Genomic DNA, 24423 nt, shown 5'->3' with positions numbered 1-24423 from the left:
GATGCACCAATTGGCTAATGCAGGGAACACCCACTCTATGCCTCTGACACCACCCCCAACCTCAAAAAAATAAAGGTGCAGTTAGTGCATGCACATCCCAAAGCTAATGCAGAACACATTAGCACGTCCCACTTGAGAACTTTTTTCTGCATTAGGCATGTGGCAGTCTCGCTAGCCATTGTGATGCAACAGCAGCACAGGGCAGGAAGCACTGGGGTTCATTCCTGCCCCGAAAATACCACTAGATCTTCTTCAGTTAGGCCTCAGGAGGGCCTACAAGTAGGAAGGATTAGGGTTACCAGATGTCTGGATTTCCACCAGACATGTCCTAGGCAACCACTTAACCTTAACTAATGGTTGGGCCAGTTCTCTTGTTCAATATACATTTTAGCATTTGTGCCACCCATATAGGTTATCAGACGTCCAGAAATACCTGTACATGTCCTCTTTTTAGAGCACATGTCCGGGGGTCCGGACGGCTTTTCATAACCCGGCGCTTTGTCCAGGATTTGAAAAGCCTCCTTCTCAATCGCATCGGGCAGGAGGCAATCCGCACATGCATGGATTGCCTCCTGCCCAATCAAAGCAAGCAGCGGGGGATGGAGCTAGGGCAGGTCGTGGGCAGGGATGGGCGGGCCTGTGGGGGTGGGTCTAGCATGTCTGGATTTTGCAATCGTAAAATCTAGCAACCCTTGGAAGAGGGAAGTGATCGCTGGGGGGAGCGGGAAGTGATTGTGAAGAAGGTGGAGTGAGTGTTGGGTTTCAGTTGAAAATGGACAGGCATTTTGGGCCGAAACCCAAACCCAGATTTCAGTCCAGTTTCAGCAATGAAACTGAAACAGAAATTTAGTTGGCCTCTACGAGTCAGTACAATAGCCTTGCTTTGGCTGCAGCATCACTTTACTGTTCCCTCCAAGCTTCTGCCCTAGGCAACCACTTAACCTTAACTAATGGTTGGGCCAGTTCTCTTGTTTAATATACGTTTTAGCATTTGTGCCACCCATATAGGGTTATCAGACGTCCAGAAATACCTGTACATGTCCTCTTTTTAGAGGACTATCTGGGCGTCCGGATGGCTTTTCAAAACCCGGCACTTTCTCTGGGTTTTGAAAAGCTGTTGAGATTGGGGCCGAGTCTGGTGTGCATCTGCGCATGCATGGATGCGAAGCAATGTCACACACATACACGCATGCATGCGACTTCATCATGTCACATCTGCGCATGCATTCCATACTCGGACCGAAGAGACGAGGTTTGCATGGGGCAGGGGTTGGGGGGTGGTGGAATAGGGCGGAGACAGGGGCAGGGCTGGCTTAATGGGGCGGGGCCATCTTAAAGGGGCGGGGCCAGATGTCCTTTTTTTTTTCCAGATGCAAAATCTGGTAACCCTACACCCATATGACAGTAGTATATATAATAAAATGTGTTTGGACTTGCCTCACAGTTGAGCGCAAATACTGGTATCCAGAGGATCCTCCTGTGCCAGCCTTACTGCCAATCATTCTATGTACCATGCACACATGGTTATCTAAAAACGAAAAATCCATAATATCTCTGATGCTAATCTTTTCCATAGTCCACAACTGGTCTTTTGGTACTGCTTTGATGATAACTGTAATGAACACTGCACGTGCTAATCATTATCATTTTCAATCCCATCTTAACTATTTGCGTCTATTTCAACCAACGTTGTGTTTGAAAGATTTGAGAGAGAAAATTTTCAGCTAAAGTGATCCAAAGAAATGTATCAAAATAACTTATGTGGTAGAAACCAAGATAAATTATGCTTGGAAATACAACTCACATCTCCACTTGGTCATAAGTGTATCGATATCCATTAGGGAGGTAAGAAGCTGGAATGGAACCTGAAAGCGGGGCTCCTCTCTGAAACAAACACAGCAAACAAGATGCTTAGCAAATCCAAACTATCCAGGGTGATCATTCATTGGAAGTGAAATAGCCATGAATTAGAGAATGACATGGTGACAAAATTCATCACCGTTCCCGTCCCCGTGGATAACCGCGGGAAATAATCCCAAGTCATTTTCTAGTGTCTATTTCAACCTTAGTCCTTCTACACCAGCATTCTTCAAAGCAAAGCTTGTGGGTCAGTGGTTGTGGCCATTCATACACACACACGCACGCACTGTCTGGCATCTCTTCTTCCTTTCTCCCTCCTACCTACATTCCAGCATATCTCTCCTTATACGGAAATATGACTGCTAGTGATAGTCATGCAAGAGTACTGCTAGGGGTGCTATTTTAATGACAGCGCTGGACTGGTGTAGGAGTGACTGGGCATCACTCTTACCTGAAGACCCCCTGGACCACAAATTATCTAAATGGTAGAACATAAGAATAGCCTTACTGGGTCAGATCAATTTTCCATCAAGCCCAGTAGCTTGTTCTCAAGGTGGCCAATCCAGATCACTAGTACCTGGCAAAAATCTGGAGCCTTGGGGGGGTGGGGAGTTACCTGTAAAAGTAAAAATGATAGTTAAGAGTTACCTGTAAAAGTTGATCATTAAAGCTCCTTTCAGTGCTTTGTATGACAGTCGTCTGTCTCCTGAAAAAACGCAAAAGTGAAATCCTTTGAACTGATGAATTCCTTAAAGATGTTCCTTGACTAATTAATTGCCTCTACAGTGTGATCACAATTCCAGGAGTATGATAATGAAAGAAAAGCAGAGATTATCTATATTTCCACTGACCTAACTGACAAATGTTATGTATGCCCATATCATTTTCCAATGTACGCTACCTGCAGGTTTGTGTTTGTCAAACAGGTGGTAATAGAAACCATGAACATATCATAAATTGCATTTAAAGGAATAACATAATGCATGCATTGACCATATCCATACATTTTTTTAATAGGGTTGTGAATATGTTAGCGCCCATTAGGTTCTTCGGTGCACCCTTAAAATTTTAGCGCATGCTAAATCGATTTAACATATGTTAACCTGTGAATTAATGGGTGTTGAGTTGATTAGAGAGGACTTCATCAAGGTAAGGCAAAATTTCACCTTCTACTGCACTTTGATTTTACACTGGATTCAGCAAGCTGTGGCATGTTGGTACCATAGGTTGCTGAATCCCATGGAGAATGAAGCTGTTTGTCCGCATCCTCAGAAGCAGTATTATTCTATGTGCACAGGATCATTCAACTGGAAAGCCTAATGCTCCAGTAACATCAGACCAGGGCTCCTCCACCAGCTTCCGGGCCTTTCTAGCTTAAGGCCCTCCTGATTCAAGCCCTGTCCTCTCTACCAAAGGATCAAGACTCCCAATCTTCCTCTCCTAAGATAAAGATACCCCTTGCCCTCTCAAAGGGCTTCCTCAATATCATTAGTGGTCTGAGGAGCTGGCTCTGGGGATCTTAGGGCAGAAGTGATAACCAATCACTCCTCTCCAGTCTGGTGTTGCATCTAAAATGGCGGTCGGACTGCCCAGGAGCAACTGTGCCTCTCTTTTGCCCAAAGACCCCTGAAGACCCTCCTGAACCACCAATGATGTTGAGGGGGAAAGGGCTTCCTTTAAGGTTGGGGAGTGTGGGTCTTGATTGTGAGGAGCTGGGTGGAGCTTGAGTTGGCGGGATGTCGTTCTGCCATCCCAGGACAGGGTTACCAGATATCGAGGAAAACCCAGATATGTCCTCTTTTTAGAGGACTGTCCAGGCGCCTGGAGGGATTTCCATAACCCGGTAGTTTGTCTAGGTTTAGGAGGTCCTGAGCATGTGCGGCCACATCTAGAAGCCTTTGCGCATGTGCGGCCATCACCATAATGACATCATACGCATGTGCGCATGCATCTGATATCATTGCAGCGATGTCTGTGCATGCGTGAAGGCTTCCAAATTCGGCCTTCGAGCTCGGGGAGATTTGTGTGAGGGCAGGACTGGGGGAGAAATGGGGCAGAGCCTGAGGCAGAATGGGGCAGGACTGGGGTGGAATGGGGCAGGGCCAGGCATCCTTTTCAAAGAGGAAATCTGGCAACCCTATCCCAGGAGCACTGGGATGTGGCTTTGTAGCCCGCTGCTCAAAGGTGGTGAAATAATCCCAGTAAAAAGCAGGGATTATTTTACATTAATTGTTTGGGTCCTACATATTTATAAACGACCTGGAAATTGGTACGAGTGAGGTGATTAAATTTGTGGACGATACAAAGTTATTCAGAATAGTGAGACACAGAAAGATTGCGAAGACCTACGAGACATAATCGCAATCAAGGAATGGGCCGCAAAATGGCAAATGAGATTCAACGTGGATAAGTGCAAGGTGATGCTTGTTGGTAACAAAAATCATATGCACAAATACAGGATTCCAGTGCTGTACTCTGAGAGAGCCCCCAGGAAAGAGACTTGGGAGTACTTATAGATAAGTCAATGAAGCCGTCCGCGCAATGCGCAACGGCTGCAAAAAGGACGAATAGAATGCTAGGAATGATTAAGAAGGGGATCACAAACAGATCAGAGAAGGTTATCATGCTGCTGTACCAGGCCATGGTGCGCCCCCACCTGGAATACTGCATCCAGCACAGGTCGCCGTACATGAAAAAAGGACATAGTACTACTCAAAAGGGTCCAGAGAAGAGCGACTAAAATGGTTAAGAGATTGGAGGAGTTGCTGTACAATGACAGGCTAAAGAAACTGGGCCTCTTCTCCCTTGAAAAGAGGAAACTGAGAGGGGTCATGATCAAAACCTTCAAAATATTGAAGGGAATAGGCTTAGTAGAGAAAGAGAGGTTTTTCACCCTCTCCAAGATGGAGAGAAAGAGAGGGCACTCTCTAAAGCTAAAAGGGGATAGATTCCGTACAAATGTAAGGAAGTTCTTCTTCACCCAGAGAGTGGTAGAAATCTGGAACTGACTGCTGGGTACGATGGACCACTGGTCTGACCCAGCAGCGGCAATTCTCATGGTCTTATGTTCTTAATGCAACTTCTAGTGTATCATCACAAGTCAAATTAGGGTATTTGCATAGTAATGAGATGCAAAACATGTTTTGCATCTCATTACTGCCTAACCTGCCGCAACTTAAAGCTTCAAAGCTGGATAATGTTACGCTCAATTCCCCGACAAAGCTTTTTGCGAAACAGGGAGCCCTGTTGGAATGTGTGAAGATAGTGTGCAGGCGGCGAAGATTGTATAGCTGCTCTGCTCTCAGCTTATGTTCCACTTTGCGGGAGTTTGGTTTTTTTTAAATAAAAATACTCCTATTAGACACTGAGGTCTTTTCTCCATTTTGAATATAATCTGTATGTATTTTTGAATGTAGTGCTGGGCAGATCACTGGATGTATTGTATTGACGATATTATATTGACATCCTGTCTTGACTTTTGAGTTTTTTTGTAAAAAAATCACACTTAGCCACCATTAACAGAATCGTGGTTACTAGCGCCGAAGAAAAAAAATTGCCCCCTCTTTTACTAAGGTGCGCAATGCTTTTTAGCGTGCGCTAAACACATGCTAAACACTAACGCGTGCATGTCATCCTATGGACACGTTAGCGTGTTGATTTAGTGCATGCTAAATCCGTGCTAACATGCTTAGCATACCTTTGTAAAAGAGGGCCTTAGGCGCTGGTAGTGTAGGTCAGGGTTTTAAAGGCCTTATATTTCTGGTGCCTAAATTATTTTGAGAATCACGCTTAGCGGCACCTAGTGATGTCTAAGGTCATCTCCACCCCTAGCTAGGGAAATCCAAAGTACCATTTTTATTTATTTTATTTTAATGTATTTTTAATCTATCTTCATTGTAAACCGCTTTGAACCTCATGGTATAGCGGTATATAAGAAATAAAATAATAATAATAATAATAAACACGCCTACCTTGACCTTAAGTGCCACTGGGCACCATGTTGTAGGTGCCTGCATGCCAAATTAGCCCATGATCCGCCCTTAACCAAGCCTACTTTCTGGAAGGTTCCTTGGACCAGGTGCCTATCTGAATGTGGTAGGCGCCTACCATACAATTACATTTAAGCTAATTATGAGGTGCCAATTGCATATTGGCACCGAATAAGCTTTTTAAATAATTAAGGGTCTCTTACAAAGTCGCGCATAAGAGCATTTACCACATCAGACCGCGCTATCGGACTTTGTGAAAGAAAGGGTCAGTTAGGTGCCTAGATTGGCTAGTCACACTGATCTAGACACCTAAATTTAGGGCTAGATTCACTGTAAATGGTCTGTGCTTGCTTAAAGCATCAGCGACCTTATTTTTTACTCTTAACTTTTCTAACTTTTGCGAACCCGTGGTTTTAACCCGCTTTAAACCCACTTTTAAACCACGGGCTTGTAGAAACATAGAACATGATGGCAGAAAAGGGCCACGGCCCATCTAGTCTGCCCACACTAATGGCCCACCCCCTAACTACCTCCATGAAGAGATCCCACATGCCAATCCCATCTTTTCTTAAAATCTGGCACGCTGCTGGCCTCAATTACCTGTTGTGGAAGATTATTCCAGCGATCAACCACCCTTTCGGTGAAGAAATATTTTCTGGTGTCGCCATGAAATTTCCCACCCCTGATTTTCAACGGATGCCCTCTTGTTGCCGTGGGTCCTTTAAGGAAAAAGAGATCCTTTTCCACCTCAATACGGCCCGTGACATATTTGAACGTCTCGATCATGTCTGTGGGGGAAGGCCGGGGCAAAAGCAGGGCAGCGCTGGGGGCAGAGAGAGCAGGAGAGTCGCGGCAGAAGCAAGGCAGTGCTCGGGGCAGTGAGCAGGAGAAGAGAGCTGGAAAGTCGGGGCAGACATCAGGAAAGTCAGGGCAGAGAGCAAGAGATGCAGTCGGAATGCAGTTGAATGACTGGTCCCCAGCAGTCGCTCGTTTGCTGATCTGTCAGCCCAGTTGGTGTTGCAGTTTTTTGGTTAGTGAATCGCTGCCTGCCTACATTTGAATGCCGTTCCCCCCTCATTTGCATGCGGATCGGCGGATGATCGGGACACAGGTTAGTGAATCGGGTTGGAGGGAAATCGGGTCGCAAACCGATCGGTTTGCTTAGTGAATCTAGCCCATAGAATCTGAATGAAATATTTGACACCTAACTTTAGGCGACCTTTCTTGATTTTACCCTTAAATGTGCATTTAAGTGGAGGAGTAACCTAGTGGTTAATGCAACAGCCTGAGACCCCGAGGTAACGTGTTTGATTCCTACTGCTGCTCCCCCTGACTATGGGAAAGTCACTTAACCCTTCATTGCCCCAGGTACAAAATAAATCCCTTTATACAATATGTAAACTATTTGGATTGTAAACACAAAGGGTCTCGATTTTAGGCAGTGGTAAGCATCCAACCACTGTCTAACCAGCCAATTGGGATGCACAATTTTAGAAAAAACCTACCCAAGGTAGGTGGCCTACACTGTAGTCGATTTTACAGGTCTAAGGAGATACACTGGGACTCGTCCAAGACTGGGTGTTGGTGTGATTTTGCCCAGAAGTGGCCTTGGGCGAGCTTAAGTGGCCTAGGGCCGCAAAAGACACTTGAAATGTAGACACGGCCGCTGAGCTGATTGTGGCAAGGAAATTTCCCTGCCGCAATCAGCTTAGCGGCCGTGGCAGGGATCCCACCCACTGCGAAGTCAGCCAGCAGAAGGGATGCCCACTTCCTCCTGCCGGACACCCCTCTCCCCCTCCCACACATAAGCGAGGAGTTAATTTTAATGGTCCCTTCAATGAGGCCTATGCTCTCTTATTCTACTATCTTTGCTCACCAAGGATCCTTTATTCTGTGTGCTGAGGATAAAGGAGAAGTGAGTGCAGAGAAACCACTGACACCTCAAAATAATCTGTATGGCCTCAGGGGGTCACCCTCAGCCCCAAAACAAGAGGATCTTCTACACCTACTATACAGTCAAACTAATACAACATTTCTTTCTATCACTTTTGCGTTATAAGGCAACTGACCTTTACTAAGAAGATGTTCATGACGTTTCTCATCAAATAATAATGTAAACATTTCTTTTTGCTTTTGGAGTTCAGCTAGTTGTTCGTTCTTGTCCTCAGACTCTTCTTTTGCCTATGAATAAGAAGAAATATTTATGGTAAGTGCTTTCATTCCATCAAGATTTTCTATTTTGGTTTTTTTTTTAGATCCAAAGATGAATTGGAAAATATGGAAAACACATGTCAAAGCTTTCAATTATCAAACAGAAAAAAAAAAAAAAATAAATACAAGGATAAAGGTTAGATGCCAGCTCCTGATTCTCCTGCAAAGTAATGTTCTCAGAAATGCAGGGAGAAGATTGCAATAAATTCATACACTAGTTATTGCAGGTAGCTAAGCTGCAGGCAGACATTTTAGGAATTTCATAATTAGAAGCCTGTGGTCCCCTTTTTTCAAGCCACTTAAGGGTTTTTTAAATTATTATTATTGTGGGTCGTTGTGGTAAAAGTTCCGACGCGTATAGAAATTCTATGAGCGTCGAAACTTTTACCGCATCAGCCTGCAATAAAAAAAAAAACATTACACGGCTTGATAAAAGGGGACCTAGGTAAATGTTCCCCAAAAGTGTCTTGATACAAAGGCAACATTGTTGCTGTTATAAACTAGGGGCCTGATATTCAGCCAGCGCCACTCTGCATTTTGCTGACCGCCACCAATGTTAAACCTGGAAATTCAATGCCAGGACATGTCTGGGTACTGGCATTGAATTTCTGGGCTTCCAGAACTGGTTAGCCCATAGTCACTTACTTGTGATATTCAGCACTTGACTGGCTATGGGTTACCACATAAAGGCCTCCTTTTACAAAGGTGATTATCACGGCAGGCCACGGTAATCGCTCTGATACCAATAAGAATTCAATGGGCATCATAGCCGCTACCGTGCCTTTGTAAAAGGAGGGAAAGTGAGGACATGTCTTATGTTTACGATTCAAGACGCTTCCAAAATGGCGATTATATGCTGAAGTGCGTTTAAAGGCAGTTTTCTCAATTGCAAAGCACTAATTTCCTGAAGAAGCTCTAGTTAATGCAAGCAGAGTGAAACGGAGATCTTCCGTCACAATATTATTTCCGGGTGGCTGGGTAGCGACCTTAAACCCAAGCTAAGTACTGCTTTGAACTGAATGAAAATTAGTTCACCTAAAAGTATGGTATACAATATTATATGAATTGATGCTGAGCAACAACTGCACTGGATACTTTCTATATATTTATTTAAAAAATCCCTAAAAGTAGAGTATTAGAAAGTCACAATTAACTCTTTAGATACAATCATTATATTTAATTGAGACTAGTAGGACCAATGATAGTCTGCTATGATTAGCTCTAAGGTAATAACCGCAGACACTTGAGATCCTTTGTCTCTGTACTTAGAACATTATTCTATTACTTTTTAGCAACAGCTTGTTAGGTTCAGGTGTTTTACTGTGTATCACTTGTAATACTGAAGGTATTAGGTTTACGTATTTGCAATTACATGAGCCATAGACCTGGTGTAACTGAATCATGTGAATGTGGCGGGGATGCATGTAATTTACAGTATTCTGTAAATTTTGCATGTAAGTAAGTGGTCTTCATTCATTTTTAACCTGGAGCAACTTTGCATTCTAATGAGCTGAAGAAGAGCTGCCAAAAATTTTCCCACGCACGTTAGTGATTAATGTGTGTCATCCATCCCCAGCGGCCAACCTTCAAACTTCATTGGGGGGTATTCCCTGATCATGAGCATTTCCAAATACCTTGTCCTTTAAGCATGCAGCTCTTTCCCCCATTCACTTTCCCCTCTCTGTCCTGAGCCTGGGTAGAAAGGCAGAGTAGTAACATAGAAACATAGAAACATAGAAATAGACGGCAGATAAGGGCCACGGCCCATCTAGTCTGCCCACCGCAATGACCCTCCCCCACCTAACTCAGTGAATAGATCCCACGTGTCTATCCCATTTGGCCTTAAAATCAGGCACGCTGCTGGCCTCAGTGACCTGAAGTGGAAGACTATTCCAGTGGTCAACCACTCTTTCAGTGAAAAAGAATTTCCTGGTGTCACCGTGCAGTTTCCCTCCCCTGATTTTCCACGGGTGCCCCCTGGTTGCCGTGGGACCCTTGAGAAGGAAGAGATCTTCTTCCACTTCGATGAGGCCCGTGAGATACTTGAACGTCTCGATCATGTCTCCCCTCTCTCTGCGTTCCTTGAGTGAGTAGAGCTGTAACTTATCCAGCCTTTCCTCGTACGGGAGATCCTTGAGACCCGCGATCATCCGGGTGGCCATTCTCTGGACCGACTCTAGTCTCAGCACATCCTTTCGGTAATGCGGCCTCCAGAATTGCACACAGTACTCCAGGTGTAGAAAAAAAAACCCAGAAAGACAAAAGGGAATGCCCCAGAGAATCTCCAAGGGGCCATCATTGGTCCTGAAGCCGTACTTTGAAGAACACTTATGCCACTTACTTGCATTCTAACAGAATAGAGCTTAGGCACGCCATGAACACTTATATGGGTAAGTTTGCACTTAAACGTGTATGTGCTAGTATTCTGTAAATTTGCTCATGCAAGGGGTGCATAAATGTGAGCATCTGTATATAGAATTGCCTTTATGAGTGTACAGTGTTCCCCCGGTTGTTCGCGATCCCGGTCATTATTGTTTATTGTTTATTGTTTATTTTAATTATTTGATTAAACGCCTTATCGATTCTACAAAGCGTTGTACAGAGTAAAATTCACGGTATTTTCTGACCGCGAACTGCCGACAAAAAGAGGGCAGCGGGAGAGGCAGGAGAGAGGCAGCAGGAGAGGCTGCTTTGACACGGAGCTCCTGATTGGATAAGGCCTGACTTTGTGCAGGAAGAGGCAGTCAGAGCGTACCACGCGTGATTTCCTGCACTCACGGTGCTCCGGCTGCTCTCCTGCTGCCCTCTCCCGCTGCCCTCTTCAGGCTCCCCCATGAAAAACCATATTTGCGTTTTTTTTAGATTCGCGGGGGAGCACTGTACACATATATTGCAAAACGTATATATACGTCACACCTCTACCTCAGCTCCCTTCAAAGGCCGATGCATAGATTACAAAATGGCAGGTGCTATACCCAACCTTTATTTAGGTATACTGTCACCCAGTTTTACAGTATCCATATTCTGCATGTACGTGTTTTATTTTTTTTAAAAAAATTAAATAACTACACTTCTACTATATAATAAAAAATATCAATAGATGCCATAGAAGTTATTGTAAAGGTCACAATCAATCTCTGTTTCTGACCTTTACATAGGGTTACCATATTTTTCTCCGGGAAACCCCAGACACATGACCCCGCCCTGTTCTGCCTCCAGCCCCATGTTTTATTATGCAAAAAAGAGTTTTACAAGATTATCCCACAGAGGACTACTTTACATAACATAATCTAACTATTAGGTTCTAATTAGGTTTTATCTTCTTTCATTATTTCTATTTTCTATTTCTTTGATTTTTGATCTTGGAAATGCATTATATGTTGTTATTACTTATTTTTAGTTTAATCAGGTACTTTAGCTAGATTGTGAGCCTTCGGGACAGATAAGGTAGTTTTTCTCAAGTACCTAATTTCATTTTAGTTTGATGCTTTGTAAACCGCTTAGGTCAGTAAAATATAGGAGCGGTATATCAAATCTTAAATAATCATAAAACATAAATATAACATGCTTAAAACATCACTAGAAGTAATACATTTCAATATGAGGATCCTGTAATGTGCTCATGGTGACAATTGTTTTAATACAGTAGTTGACAGAATAGTTATTACGTACCCTAACTGTGCCTACTTCCTCTTCCAGTCCTTTAAAAATGTTTACTTGCAGTTTTCCCCAGAAATTAAAGCCTTCTCTTTCAAGTCCAGGTGTTCTTTCCAGCCAAGCCTAAAAAAATAAGAAATGATTTGATGGGAGCTTTTTAACAAAACAATAGTTTCTGTTCTTTTATAAATGAACATATATTTATTTGGATTTATTCACCGTCTTTAGGAAGAGATTCACCCAAAGTGGTGTACAGCAAGTAAAATGCAACATAACATAAGAATAACATAAGAACAACCGCTGCTGGTCCATCGTTCCCATCAGTCTGCTCACGCAGTGGCCCCCAGGTCAAAGACCAGGGATCTAAATGAGTCCAGCCTCACCTGCATATGTTCCAGTTTAGCAGGAACTTGTCCAACTTTGTCTTGAATCCCTATAACAGACTCCGGAAGAGCGTTCCAGTTTTCTACCACTCTCTGGGTGAAGAAGAACTTCCTTACTTTTGTACGGAATCTATCCCCTTTCAACTTTAGAGAGTGTCCTCTCGTTCTCCCTACCTTGGAGAGGGTGAACAATCTGTCTTTATCTGCTAAGTCTATTCCCTTCAGTATTTTGAATGTTTCGATCATGTCCCCTCTCAGTCTCCTCTTTTCAAGGGAGAATAGGCCCAGTTTCTCCAGTCTCTCACTATAAGGCACAAAATTACAGTTTTTAGGGGCTCCGGCGGGGGGTTTTGTTGGGGAACCCCCCCAGTTTACTTAATAGACATCGCGCCGGCGTTATGGGGGGTTTGGGGGGTTGTAACCCTCCACATTTTACTGTAAACTGAACTTTTTCCCTAAAAACAGGGAAAAAGTTAAGTTTTCAGTAAAATGTGGGGGGTTACAACCCCCCAAACCCCCCACAACGCCCCCACAACGCGGCGTGATATCTATTAAGTAAAGTGGGGGGTTCCTCCCTCCACCCCCCGTCGGAGCCCTAAAAACAGTAATTTAGAGCGGCGCGCGCCTCCGCGCTGCGCTCAATTGTCTGGGCGCGCCTTTGTCACGGCGCGCTTTTGACCTGACACTGCATTTAGCACATGCGAAAACAATGCGTGTGATAACCACTAATGCATCCATAGGATAGCATGCACGCATTTGCATTTAGTGCGTGATTAGCGCACACTAATATCGCGTGCTAAAAAGCATAGCGCACGTTAGTAAAAGAGAGGGTAAGTTTTCCAAACAGAACATGTAGCGCTATCAGCTCAAAGAAAAATACATTGATCTTTAATCTGTGAAATAAACTGATTAGTCTATTAAATATATTCATTTTAACTTAATCTTTTATATTATATTTTCTGTTTTCTTTTCTTGAATAACAGATGCTTAAATGGTTTTTTTTAAAGATTTTCTTTAGAAAGGAGCAATATAAGTTCCCTTCATTTGCTTGGTACAATAGTTAAGTCATTTGAAATTGAATATACGAGGTCTGTTCAAAAAGTTCCAGGACTGATTTTATAAAAATTTATTAAACAATCTTACAACTTATTCCATTGGGTCCGCTTCAAAGTACAGTAAAACCTTGGATTGCAAGTAGATTGGTTTGCAAGTGTTTTGCAAGACAAGCAAAACATTTTATTAAATTTTGACTTGATAAACAAGCAATGTCTTGCAATACAAGTAAATACAGTCTACACACATCACAAGTGAGCCGACGGTTCTTCTCTCTCTGATGCTGCAAGTGTATTGACTGTTCTAAAAAAACAAGGTCTTGTAATACAAGTACATACAGTATACACACGTCACGTCGTCACAACTGAGCCAATGGTTCTTCTCTCTCTGACCCTGCAACAGTGTAGTGACTGTTCTAAATGAGCAAAGTCTTGCAATACGAGTACATACAGTATACACGTGTCACATCATCACAACTGAGCCGATGGTTCTTCTCTCTCTGATGCTGCAAGTGTATTGACTGCTCTAAAAAAGCAAGGTCTTGCAATATGAGTACATACAGCATACAAGCATCACATCTTCACAACTGAGCTGATGGTTCTTCTCTCTCCATCGCTGCAGGAATGTAGTGACTGTTCTAAACGAGTGAAATCTTGAAATACGAGTACATACAATATTTTGTATTAAAGATTTAGGGTTGTGGAATGAATCGTTTGAGTTTCCATTATTTCCTATGGGGAAATTTGCTTTGATATACGAGTGCTTTGGATTACAAGCATGCTTCTGGAACGAATTATGCTCACAAACCAAGGTTTTACTGTACTCCCCTTCAGTGTTCCCGCTAAGCTGCGCTGGCGTGCGCTGGCGCACAAAATATTAGGTCGCAGCGCACAAGTTTCTCGTCACAGCGCAGGACCGGCAAGATTGACTCATTTGAACTTCTGCAAGATCAGCATCGGAAGCGTGCGCTGGGCCGGAGAGATCTTGGGGAGCCTCCGACAGTGGCTTTCTCCCCTCTCTGCAGCTCTCCTTTACTTCCCAGCGCAGCGATTCACGAAGGCAGCCTCGGGGCTTTTGCTGAGTCGCGGCTGCCTCTGATGATGCAACTTCCTCTTTCCTCAGAGGCGGCGCGACACAACAAAGGACCCGAGGCTGCCTTCGTGAATCGCTGCGCTGGGAAGTAAGAAGAGCTGCTGGGAGGGGAGAAAACCACTATCAGTCTGGGAAGCTGCTGGGCAGGGGAAAAAAGGGACAGCTGCTACTGGAAAGGGAGAAGGAGAGATGCTTCTGAGAGGGGAGGAGGGAAAGGAATCTGGGAAGCTGCTGGGCCAGGAAAAAAAAGGACAGCTGCTACTGGAGAGGGAGAAGAAGGAGAGATGCTTCTGGGAGGGGAGGAGGGAAAGGAATCTGGGAAGCTGCTGGGCAAGGAAAAAAAGGGACAGCTGCTACTGGATAAGGAGAAGAAGGAGAGATGCTTCTGGGAGGGGAGGAGGGAAAGGAATCTGGGAAGCTGCTGGGCTAGGAAAAAAAGGGACAGCTGCTACTGGAGAGGGAGAAGGAGACGGAGAGATGCTTCTGGGAGGGGAGGAGGGAAAGGAATCTGGGAAGCTGCTGGGCAAGGAAAAAAAAGGGACAGCTGCTACTGGAGAGGGAGACGGAGAGATGCTGCTGGGAGGGGAGGAAGGGAAGAGAGTTACTGCTGGACAGGAGGCTGGGAGAAAAAAAGAAAGGGGGCAGGCAGGGAAACAGAAGGAAAGAAGAGAAACAGAAAAAAAGAAAGAAAGGTCAGGGAGAGAGGAAGAAAAAGTTGGGGGAGGGAATGAGGTGTGGAGGAGAGAAAGCATACAGGCTGATAGAAGGGAAGAAAGATTGGATGCACAGTCAGAAGAAGAAAGTGCAACCAGAAATCACCAGACAAGGTAGGAAAAATGATTTTATTTTAAATTTAGCAAAGTGGAGGCAGTATTACCACAGTTTTCAAAGGAATTTGCCCAAATAACTTAATAGTTAACTGGGTAAATTCCCAGAGATGAAAACTTCCCTTCACTTACTATGCACAGTTCTGAATTTATATCTGCTGTCTATATTTTACAATATGGTCCCCTTTTACTAAACCGCAATAGTGGTTTTTAGCGCAGGGAGCCTATGAGCGTCAAGAGCAGTGCTGGGCATTCAGCGCAGCTCCCTGCGCTAAAAACTGCTATTGTGGTTTAATAAAAAGGATGGAGGGTATATTTGTCTATTTTTGTATGCTATAAAAACCAAATACAGAGAGAGACTGAGAGCTGTTGACGAAGAGCTACGTGTGTGTCTTTCTTCCATTCCAGCCAGAATATCAGCTTTGTGTTCAGCCAAACAGGCCCAGGTTTCGCACTGAATAAAGTATTTTATAATTTTTATAATTTTTATTTCATAATAAAGTAATTATAAAATACTTTCTTTGTGTTTATTTGATTCCTATTCAAGAGAATTACTTTATATATAGTCAATATAGGCAGAGAGTTAAATTTTTTAACATTTTCTAATGGTGGTGTGCCTCGTGATTTTTTTCATGAAACAAGTGTGCCTTTGCCCAAAAAAGGTTGAAAAACACTGGTCTAGAAATTGAAAGCATCAAACGTATTGTCTTCTGGACTGTTTTTAATTTACAGTTTACACATATGGATGTAACAGACATAACTACATTTGTTGTAAAACATTTATTAAGATATCATTTCATCCCTACAATTTCTGTGTTCTTAAAAATATTATTTAACGTTATTTAATTTAGCGTTTAGGCCTAAAATTCCTTTGAATACCTCGTCCTCATGTATCAGCAACTTTGACAACATATTTATTTGGCTCATAACTTGCTGGCGCCCGATATTTTTAGCTCACAGTGAAAAAAGTTTGCTCACAACACCCGCCCGCTTAGAGGGAACACTGCAGTCCCCTTCCCTACGTATACACTTTTCCCAACGTCATTTCCACTTCAGGAAAAACAGTCCTTAAATGCATCTTTAGGAATCGTCAAAAGTTGTTGCTTTGAATTTTGCTTCATGTCTTCAATGGTGTCGAATCACTTTCCTTTCAGTGTGGATGTAAGTTTAGGAAACATGAAGAAATCAGCAGGGGTCAAGCCAGGAAGTAAGGTGGCTGGGGAAAAACTGTCATCACGTTTCTGCACAAAATTTGGGAATTTTGACAAATTCAAAACACCTTCCATGACTCATGACCTGTTCCCCATAAACCTCTTTCAACATTTCATAAGTTTCTGTAGCGGTCTTACCCAATTAAAAACCGAACTTCACATTGTAGCGTTGCTCATTGAGGTCACACATGATGAAAAATAGCCAATCACGAAAACACACTTTCACAAAAACTGCTGTAGCTCAGAGACAAAAACAGATGTCAACAAACATAAAAGAGGAGGTTACTCGTGAGGTTTCAAGCTACTCGACGCCATCTAGCATGTCTCAAAAGAATTTACCATTAGTGCGCAATTCAAACTGTCCTGGAACATTTTGAACAGACCTCGTATCTCTAACTAGATTTTTCTGGCATTGTTTGATGGGTGATCTATCCCAACTGAAATAAACTGGGAAACTTAAGGGTCCTTTTACTAAGGTGTACTAACCGATTAGCGCGTGCTAATTGATTTAGCGCTCGCTAAACGCTAATGCGTGCATGTTAGTCTATGGATGCGTTAGCATTTAGCGCTCGCTAATTGGTTAGCGTACCTTAGTAAAAGAAGGGGTTAGTCTCATTGATTTTTGTACTGTTGTTCCAAACTGGTTTTCTGTTTTGATTTCTATTTGCAAGATATTTCTTTATACAGTACATTATAATAACTTGTTTTTCCTCAGATATCCAAGACATACCTAATGCTGCCAAACTAGAGAACCACAAATGGCTCCTGTGATCATGATGAAAAGGCAAAACTTGTGATCTCTATTTGCACTATAAGAATAACTTTATTGGGTCAGACCATTGGTTCATCTAGCCCAGTATCCCATCTTCACAGTGGCCAATCCAGGTCAGAAGTACCTGGCAAAACCCAAATAGTAGCAACATTCCATGCTACCTATCCAGGGCTAGCAATGGCTTCCCTCATGTCCGTCTCAATGGTCATTTAACCCTACCTTCTATTTTCTATCCGATAACCAATTCCTAATCCACAACTGAACTTTGCCTCTCATCCCATAACTCTTTAATTTTCTCAGGAGCCTCTGGAGAAAATCTGGATACATTACACCAACTGGCTCACCTTTATCTACATGTTTATTCAAATCTTCACAGAAGTCATAACATAATAGCAAGTTTCTAGCCATAAGTTCAATGTGGTTAACAAAAGATTTATGCTATGAAAAAATACAGGAGTAATATGATACACTGTACAGAAATCTAGTTGATCAGAAACTTAGAAAAAAGAAAAGTTTTCATCAGTATTCTAAAATGTTCATAAGACGTAGATCTAATTAATAATGTATGGAAATCTTTGTCATAGCAAGCTGCTTGGTAGGAAAGACAATGCCCATGATGTTTCTTACTTTTACAGCCCTTGGCTGAAGGGAACGTAAATAGGGCATGAGATTTTCTACTATTCTCGTGTGCCACAAGCAAATTGGTGAGGCAAGACCTCCCTTGGCTGAACCCATGCTGACTCTGTCCCATTAAATCATGTTTGCACGTTCCACAATTTTGATTTTTATACGTAATTGTTTCCACTATATGCCCAGCACTGAAGTCAGGCTTACCAGTCTGTAATTTCCCAAACCGCCCCTTTTTAAAAATTGGCGTAACATTGGCCACCCTCCAATCTTCAGGTTACAGATCACTTACAGCAGATCAGCAATTTCATGCCTTTTCGTTTTTGAATTTAAAAACGAAAAAGATTTAGGGCTCTTTTTACAAAGCCGCAGTGGCGGCAGCTGCTGCGGTAATCGCTCTGATGCCCATAGGGATTTAATGGTCATCAGAACATTTGCCGAGTGGCAGCTGCCACTGTGGCTTTGTAAAAGGGGGGTAATAAAGAAACAATTGACCATATGTAGTACCTCCACAAGCTGAAGAAGTGTTGGTTCATTTTCAGACTGCAACAGTAATTCATTGTCTTTCCCTTGGAAATTATCACGGTAATGTCTCCTGTTATATGGAACTCTTAGACTCTCTGGAACTCCGATCTTATTCTCCAAAAGGCGGAACTGCAAACTCTGGAAACCGGAAGCCGGGCTCAGATAGTCTCTTTGCCAAAGAAAGAAGAGCAAATGATACTTAAATGAAAGATCTACTAAATTGGTACACTTTTTCTTTCCACTACAGGAGTGTAAATCCTGTATTCTTATCTAGAAATGTAAATTGGTGGCAGTGGTGAAGCTGGGATTGAATGGACCCCAGACAAGGAAATCAAGATGTCCCACCCCTCTGTCCTCTTCTGTCTCCTCCTTGTGTTATTGCTGGTCATCTCCTTTCTGCCCATCGTAGCGCTAGATCTTGCAAATATCACCAAAGCACCATTTATAATGTGTAAAACTTGTAAGTGAAAGATTACAATTTCTTAGAAATTATATAATCAATTTAGTTGAAAAAAAGGAGCACCCTCATATATAAGAACATAAGAACATAAACAATGCCTCCACTGGGTCAGACCCGAGGTCCATCGTGCCCAGCAGTCCGCTCACGCGGCGGCCCAACAGGTCCAGGACCTGTGCAGTAGCCCTCTATCTATACCCCTCTGTCCCTTTTTCCAGCAGGAAATTGTCCAATCCTTTCTTGAACTCCAGTACCGTACTCTGTCCTATTACGTCCTCTGGAAGCGCATTCCAGGTGTCCACCACACGCTGGGTAAAGAAAAACTTCCTAGCATTCGTTTTGAATCTGTCTCCTTTCAACTTTTCCGAATGCCCTCTCTCTATGCCCTTCATGATCTTGTAGGTCTCTATCATGTCTCCTCTGAGTCTCCGCTTTTCCAGGGAGAAGAGCCCCAGTCTCTCCAATGCTGTCTTTAAATCTGACTAGAGCATAAGCTAAAAACCAATTTGTAATCACAGGGCATTTCCCAATGGAGAAATGGTCCAATGGTTAATGCTAGGGTTACCAGACGCCTCGGAAAACACAGACATGTCCTCTTTTTAGAGGACTGTCCGGGCTCCCAGATGGACTTTCCAAAACCCAGCATTTGTCCGGGTTTTTAGAAAGCTGCAATGAGTTCCAGCCATATCTGGAGGGCCTCTGAGTATGCATGGATGATGTCACACACATCTGCGCATGCTCCGGGCCCTCCAGACGTGACTGGAGCTCGTCCAGAAGAAGAGATGAGGCTTTGTGGGGATGGGGCTGGAAGCGGAACTGGGCAGGATTGGGGTGTTACAGGGTTGGGATGGAGATGGAACAGGGCAGGATTACATGTCTGGGGTTTCCTAAAGAAAAATATGGTAACCCTAGCTAATGCAATAGCGTGTTATTTCATGCATAGATTACTGTAATGCTCTCTTTAAAGGAATAACAAAAAAAAAGACTTAGGCGTCTTCAGATTGTGCAGAATACCGTAGTAAAAATAATTTATAACGCAAGGAAATATGATCACGTCTCCCCCCCTTCTGCATGAGGCACATTGGCTACCCATTGAGCACCGAATTAGTTACATAATCCTCCTCTTACCCTTCAAAACCCAATTATATAATCAGCCAGAATTTATCGATAAACTCCTTATTCCATATAGTCTATCCAGATCTCTCCGTTCTGCAGCCCAAAATCTCATTAACATTCCATCCTTACAGTATATTAACACTTTAAAATCCAATAATTTTGCAATTACAAAATTTTGCAAATACTTTAAAATCCAATAATTTTGCAATTACATAAGGGAAGAAACTTCTGAAGGCCAATAAAATTGAAGACTTTCCTATTCTTAGATGCTTTCGATATATAACTGCCCTCGTAAGGACAATAATCTCACTGTTGTTCTTCAGGTCAACCCTCTCCTTATTGTTTTTTCCTTATTTGTTCTTTTCTTTACTTATTGTAGTTCCTCCCTTTTCCCTCTTGTTTTACTTGTCTGGTGTATGTGGGGGTTTTTTACTAACCAATCCCCAGTTATGATATGCTTTGTTTTTAATCTGTTTTATGCCATTGTATGCTGATCATGGATTTTATTGTACACCGCTTTCAATTTTGGATTAAGCGGTATAAGAAATTTTTAATAAACTTTGAAACCTTGTACAAAATAAGTACCTGTATATAATATGCAAGCCATTTTGATTGGCCCAGATTCTCAAATCAGTGCTGATACCTGTAGCCACTGTTACAGCGGCCACCAATCGCGTGTCAATCACGCATCGGCTTCAGTTTCATAATCACACTGACGCGAAAGATAGGCGCCGGAAACGTAGGGCCAGGGTTTTCTGGGTCTACATTTCCGGTGCCTATCTTTGCGTGAATTGCGCCTACGTAGACACTTTACGCCGCCTAATGCCACGTCCAGCGTTGGCCACATCTACTTTTTAATTCGACAGCCTAAAGTGCCTAAATAGGCATTATTCTGGTGATGATTTTCTAGGCACCAGTATGTGCCTCAAATCTCAGTTAAAAATGACACTTGGACGGCATTATTAATGCAGGTATGGGCACCTTGAAAATTGGCGCCGCTTTGAGAATTCGGGCCTATATCAAATTCCTTCCCCTTTCCCTTGAAATGCCAGTACAGCGTACAGCTGAATCTAGTGTCACCAAAAGTGTAATTTACTATCACGGGGCAAGGAGCTAGGGCAGGACTGGGGCAGAGATGGGCGGGCCTGGGGGTGGGTTTAGGGCAGGGGTGCCCATACTTTTTTGGCTTGCAAGTTACTTTTAAAATGACCAAGTCAAAATGATCTACCAACACTATAATTTTAAAAACCACAAAGCACACTGTACGCAGAGAAAATGTTAATTATCATTTGTATTCCGGGTTTTTTTTTTTTTTTCAGAGGTCAAGGCTTTATGCAATGTCACCTCAGTAACAATTATACAAAAATAGACAAATATATCCCCTCCCCTTTTACTAAACCGCGGTAGCGGTTTTTAGCACAAGGAATTGCGCTGAATGCCCCTCACAGCTCCCGACACTCATTGGCTTCCTGTGCTAAAAACCACTATCGAGGTTTAGTAAAAGGAGGCCACAGTGCAAAATATAGACAGCAGATATAAATTCTCAAAACAGACACATTTTGATCACTAAATTGAAAATAAAATCATTTTTCCTACCTTCTTGTCTGGTGATTTAATGAGTCTCTAGTTGCACTTCCTTCTTCTGTAAATCCAATATTTCTTTCTTTCTGCCTTTCTTCCCCCTCCCCTTTTCTTTCTGTCTCTCTCCCCCTGCCCCTCTCTTTATTTCTATCTTTCTATCTCCCCCTGCCTGCCTGTCTTTCTTTCTCTCTCCCCCTGCCTCCTCTTTATTTCTGTCTTTCTTTCTCTCTCCCCCTGCACCCCCCAGCCATCGCATCAATTTCTCCACTTCCCCGATTCATTCTCTTTCCCTGCCCCCCCCCCAAGCCACCCCGCTGATTTCTCCCTGCTTCCCCGAGCCAGGCCTGGCGTGTACAAACACTGAGCCACAAGCCTTCTCCGCCCCTTCCCCCCCTCCCCCCCGATGTCAATTCAGACGTCGGAGAGGAAGTTCCATGCCAGCCAGGCAACGATTGGCTGGTCCAGAACTTCCTCGCTGACGTCAGAATTGACGTCGAAGGTGAAGGCTTTGGGGTCCGGCGCTTGGGGTCCGGTGCCTGGCCTGGCAGCAAGAACAAGATTACAAAGGCAATGCAATCGACTCTCACGTTGCCTTTGCGATCTACTGGTTGATCGCGATCGACCATTTGGGCACCCCTGGCCTAGGGTGTCCGGATTTTATAATTGTAAAATCTGGCAACCCTACCACAGCCCCAATAATATTTTGGAGGTTTTTTATTTTAGTATTCGCCAGGGTACGCCTGGCTGAGCTGCTGCGTGTGCGGATCGCTGGACTGGATGGACCCCCAGGTCTGATCCGGTGTAGGCATTTCTTATGTTCTTATGTATTTATATACCACTTATAGTCTAAGTAGTTTACATTCAGGTACTCAAGCATTTTCCCCTCTCTGTTCCGGTGGACTCACATTCTATCTATGTGCCTGGGGCAATGGGGCAATATAGCAGGCAGAGCAGAAGAGGAAGTGAGGCAGCAGCCAGCCCATGGAGAAAGAAAATAAATACTTCATTTTTTTATTTTAATACTTCATATTTTTTTATTTTTGCAACTGCAGTGGCAAATACCTACAGTAGCAGGTGATCAATTGTGAGACTAACCCAACTTTATTCAAGCCAGCTTCTCAGCAATCAACAGGTTCCAGTCTTATTAAAATAGCAGGATTGGTGATAAAATAACCCATCTTAATGGTAGCCCATGTTGATAACGTACCCCCCACCAAAATATACATATTCCACTTTACCTGAAGTCAAAGAAATCCAGTGCCGTCATTGTTTCCAGTACCGAAAATTGTTCCACCAGTAATTTCAGGATCATGGAAATGCGGTGAATTCGAGTAATGACTTTAAGCATGTTCCTTTCATCTCTCACCTTAGAGGAATAGAAAATAAGCAAATTAGTCTCTCTTTTACCAATCCATATTGGGGTTGTTGGTTTTTTGTTTTTTTTTTATAAATCTTTATTGATTCTTAAGCTACAATTGTGCAACAAATGAATCACAAATATGGGTATTACAAACCAAGCACAACAAATGTATAACATTAATGCTCTATTATTTTTATCCCCTCCCTTCCACCCAATACAAATATATTAAAATCTTCATGAAACTATTCATAAATTCCTATATCAATACCATTTCCATTCCCATTCCCCCACCCCCCACCCCTCCAGGATGTGTATGTTTACATGTCCACAAAATGAAAAATTATTCCTCTTTACAATATTTAGCCAATAGCTCCCAAACATCCATAAAATTCTTAAATCGTCCCTGTTGTATGCCCAAACAACGTTCCATTTTATAAGTAAAACATAGGGTTTCCCACCAAAATGAATAACTTAACCTATCCCAGTTTTTCCAGTTTCTCCAAATAAGCTACATGGCAACCCCTCCACATTAGGGTTTTTTCATTGTAGGCCGTGGCGGTAAAGGATCTGATGTTCATTGGAACTCTGTGAGCGCTGGATCTTTTACCACCGCGGCCTGCAATAAAAAGCCTTAACGCAGCTTGATAAAAGGAGGGGGGAGGGATATTTTAGCAGTAAGGTAATAAATATTTAGAACATTTGCCCTAAACATGCACAATATATTGTAGGGCTTGTAGAACGAGGCCCATGTCATGAGCCTTGGATAGAGTGACTTCTCTGCGAGTCAACGGCCTCTAGCTGATGCTTCAAGAACGATATACTGTGGCCCTCTTTCACTAAGGTGCGCTAACCGATTAGCACTCGCTAATCGATTTAGCGCACGCTAAACGCTAACGCGTGCATGTTAGTCTATGGACGCATTAGCGTTTAGCGCACGCTAATCGGTTAGCACACCTTAGTAAAAGAGGGGGTGCTTTTACTTTATCTCTTACTCTAGAGTTGTTAACACATTTCTGATGACAGATGATTAATTCATCAGCAAACAGCGGGGTCCTTTTACTAAGGCGCGCTAGCCGTTTTGGTGTGCGCTAAATAGCGCACGCTAAACGCTAACGCATCCATAGACTATAATGAACGTGCGGTAAAACGGCTAATGAGCCTTGGTAAAAGGACCTAAAGCACCTACGTAGGCACGAGAACCTTGGTCTACATCTCCAGCGCCTATCATTCGCGGAGGCGCAATTATCAATCCAGTATTATTGCGTGATTGGCATGCGATCGGCAGCCGCTCTGTAGGTGGCCATCGATTTAGGCGCCCCATAGAGAATCCGGGCCTAAATGCTCCAACACTCAAAGGAATTTTATGAGCATCAGTGCACTTAGCACTCTGGGTCACAGTAAAAACCTCTATCGCGGCTTAGTAAAAGGGGAGGTTAACTAGCCAAGAGCCTCACCTGCCCAGTTAAATCACTTTGGGGGTCCTTTTAGTAAACTTCAGCAAAATGGGGCGTTGATGCGCTCCTTATGCAGGTCTTGACCATGCACTAAGGCCATTTTTCCCATGGCCAGAAAATAGTCAATTTTCCGAATTAATGGCCACGCTAATTTTGACATTAGTGTATGGCCATTAAAAAATTAGCGCCTGCTATTTTGTAGGCAGGAAGGTCCCTTGTGTTAACCTCACTCTAATCAATTAGCACAC

The 24423-nt window shown here is 43.1% G+C and overlaps 1 protein-coding gene across 1 annotated transcript in view; it reads right to left on the bottom strand.

The window, feature by feature from the left end:
• Window positions 1–24423, bottom strand: part of TDO2 (tryptophan 2,3-dioxygenase) — a 40145-nt gene that overhangs the window by 3505 nt on the left and 12217 nt on the right. The window contains 7 exon segments of the mRNA XM_033940325.1: window positions 1438–1528; window positions 1805–1884; window positions 2509–2566; window positions 7919–8030; window positions 11733–11840; window positions 18190–18376; window positions 22600–22727. Coding sequence (XP_033796216.1) covers window positions 1438–1528; window positions 1805–1884; window positions 2509–2566; window positions 7919–8030; window positions 11733–11840; window positions 18190–18376; window positions 22600–22727 — 764 coding nt within the window.

Source organism: Geotrypetes seraphini, chromosome 1, assembly GCF_902459505.1.
Source record: "Geotrypetes seraphini chromosome 1, aGeoSer1.1, whole genome shotgun sequence".
In the NCBI taxonomy this organism is placed as follows: domain Eukaryota; kingdom Metazoa; phylum Chordata; class Amphibia; order Gymnophiona; family Dermophiidae; genus Geotrypetes; species Geotrypetes seraphini.
Note: the sequence above shows the minus strand (reverse complement) of the source record. Positions and strands in the feature narration are given on the sequence as shown.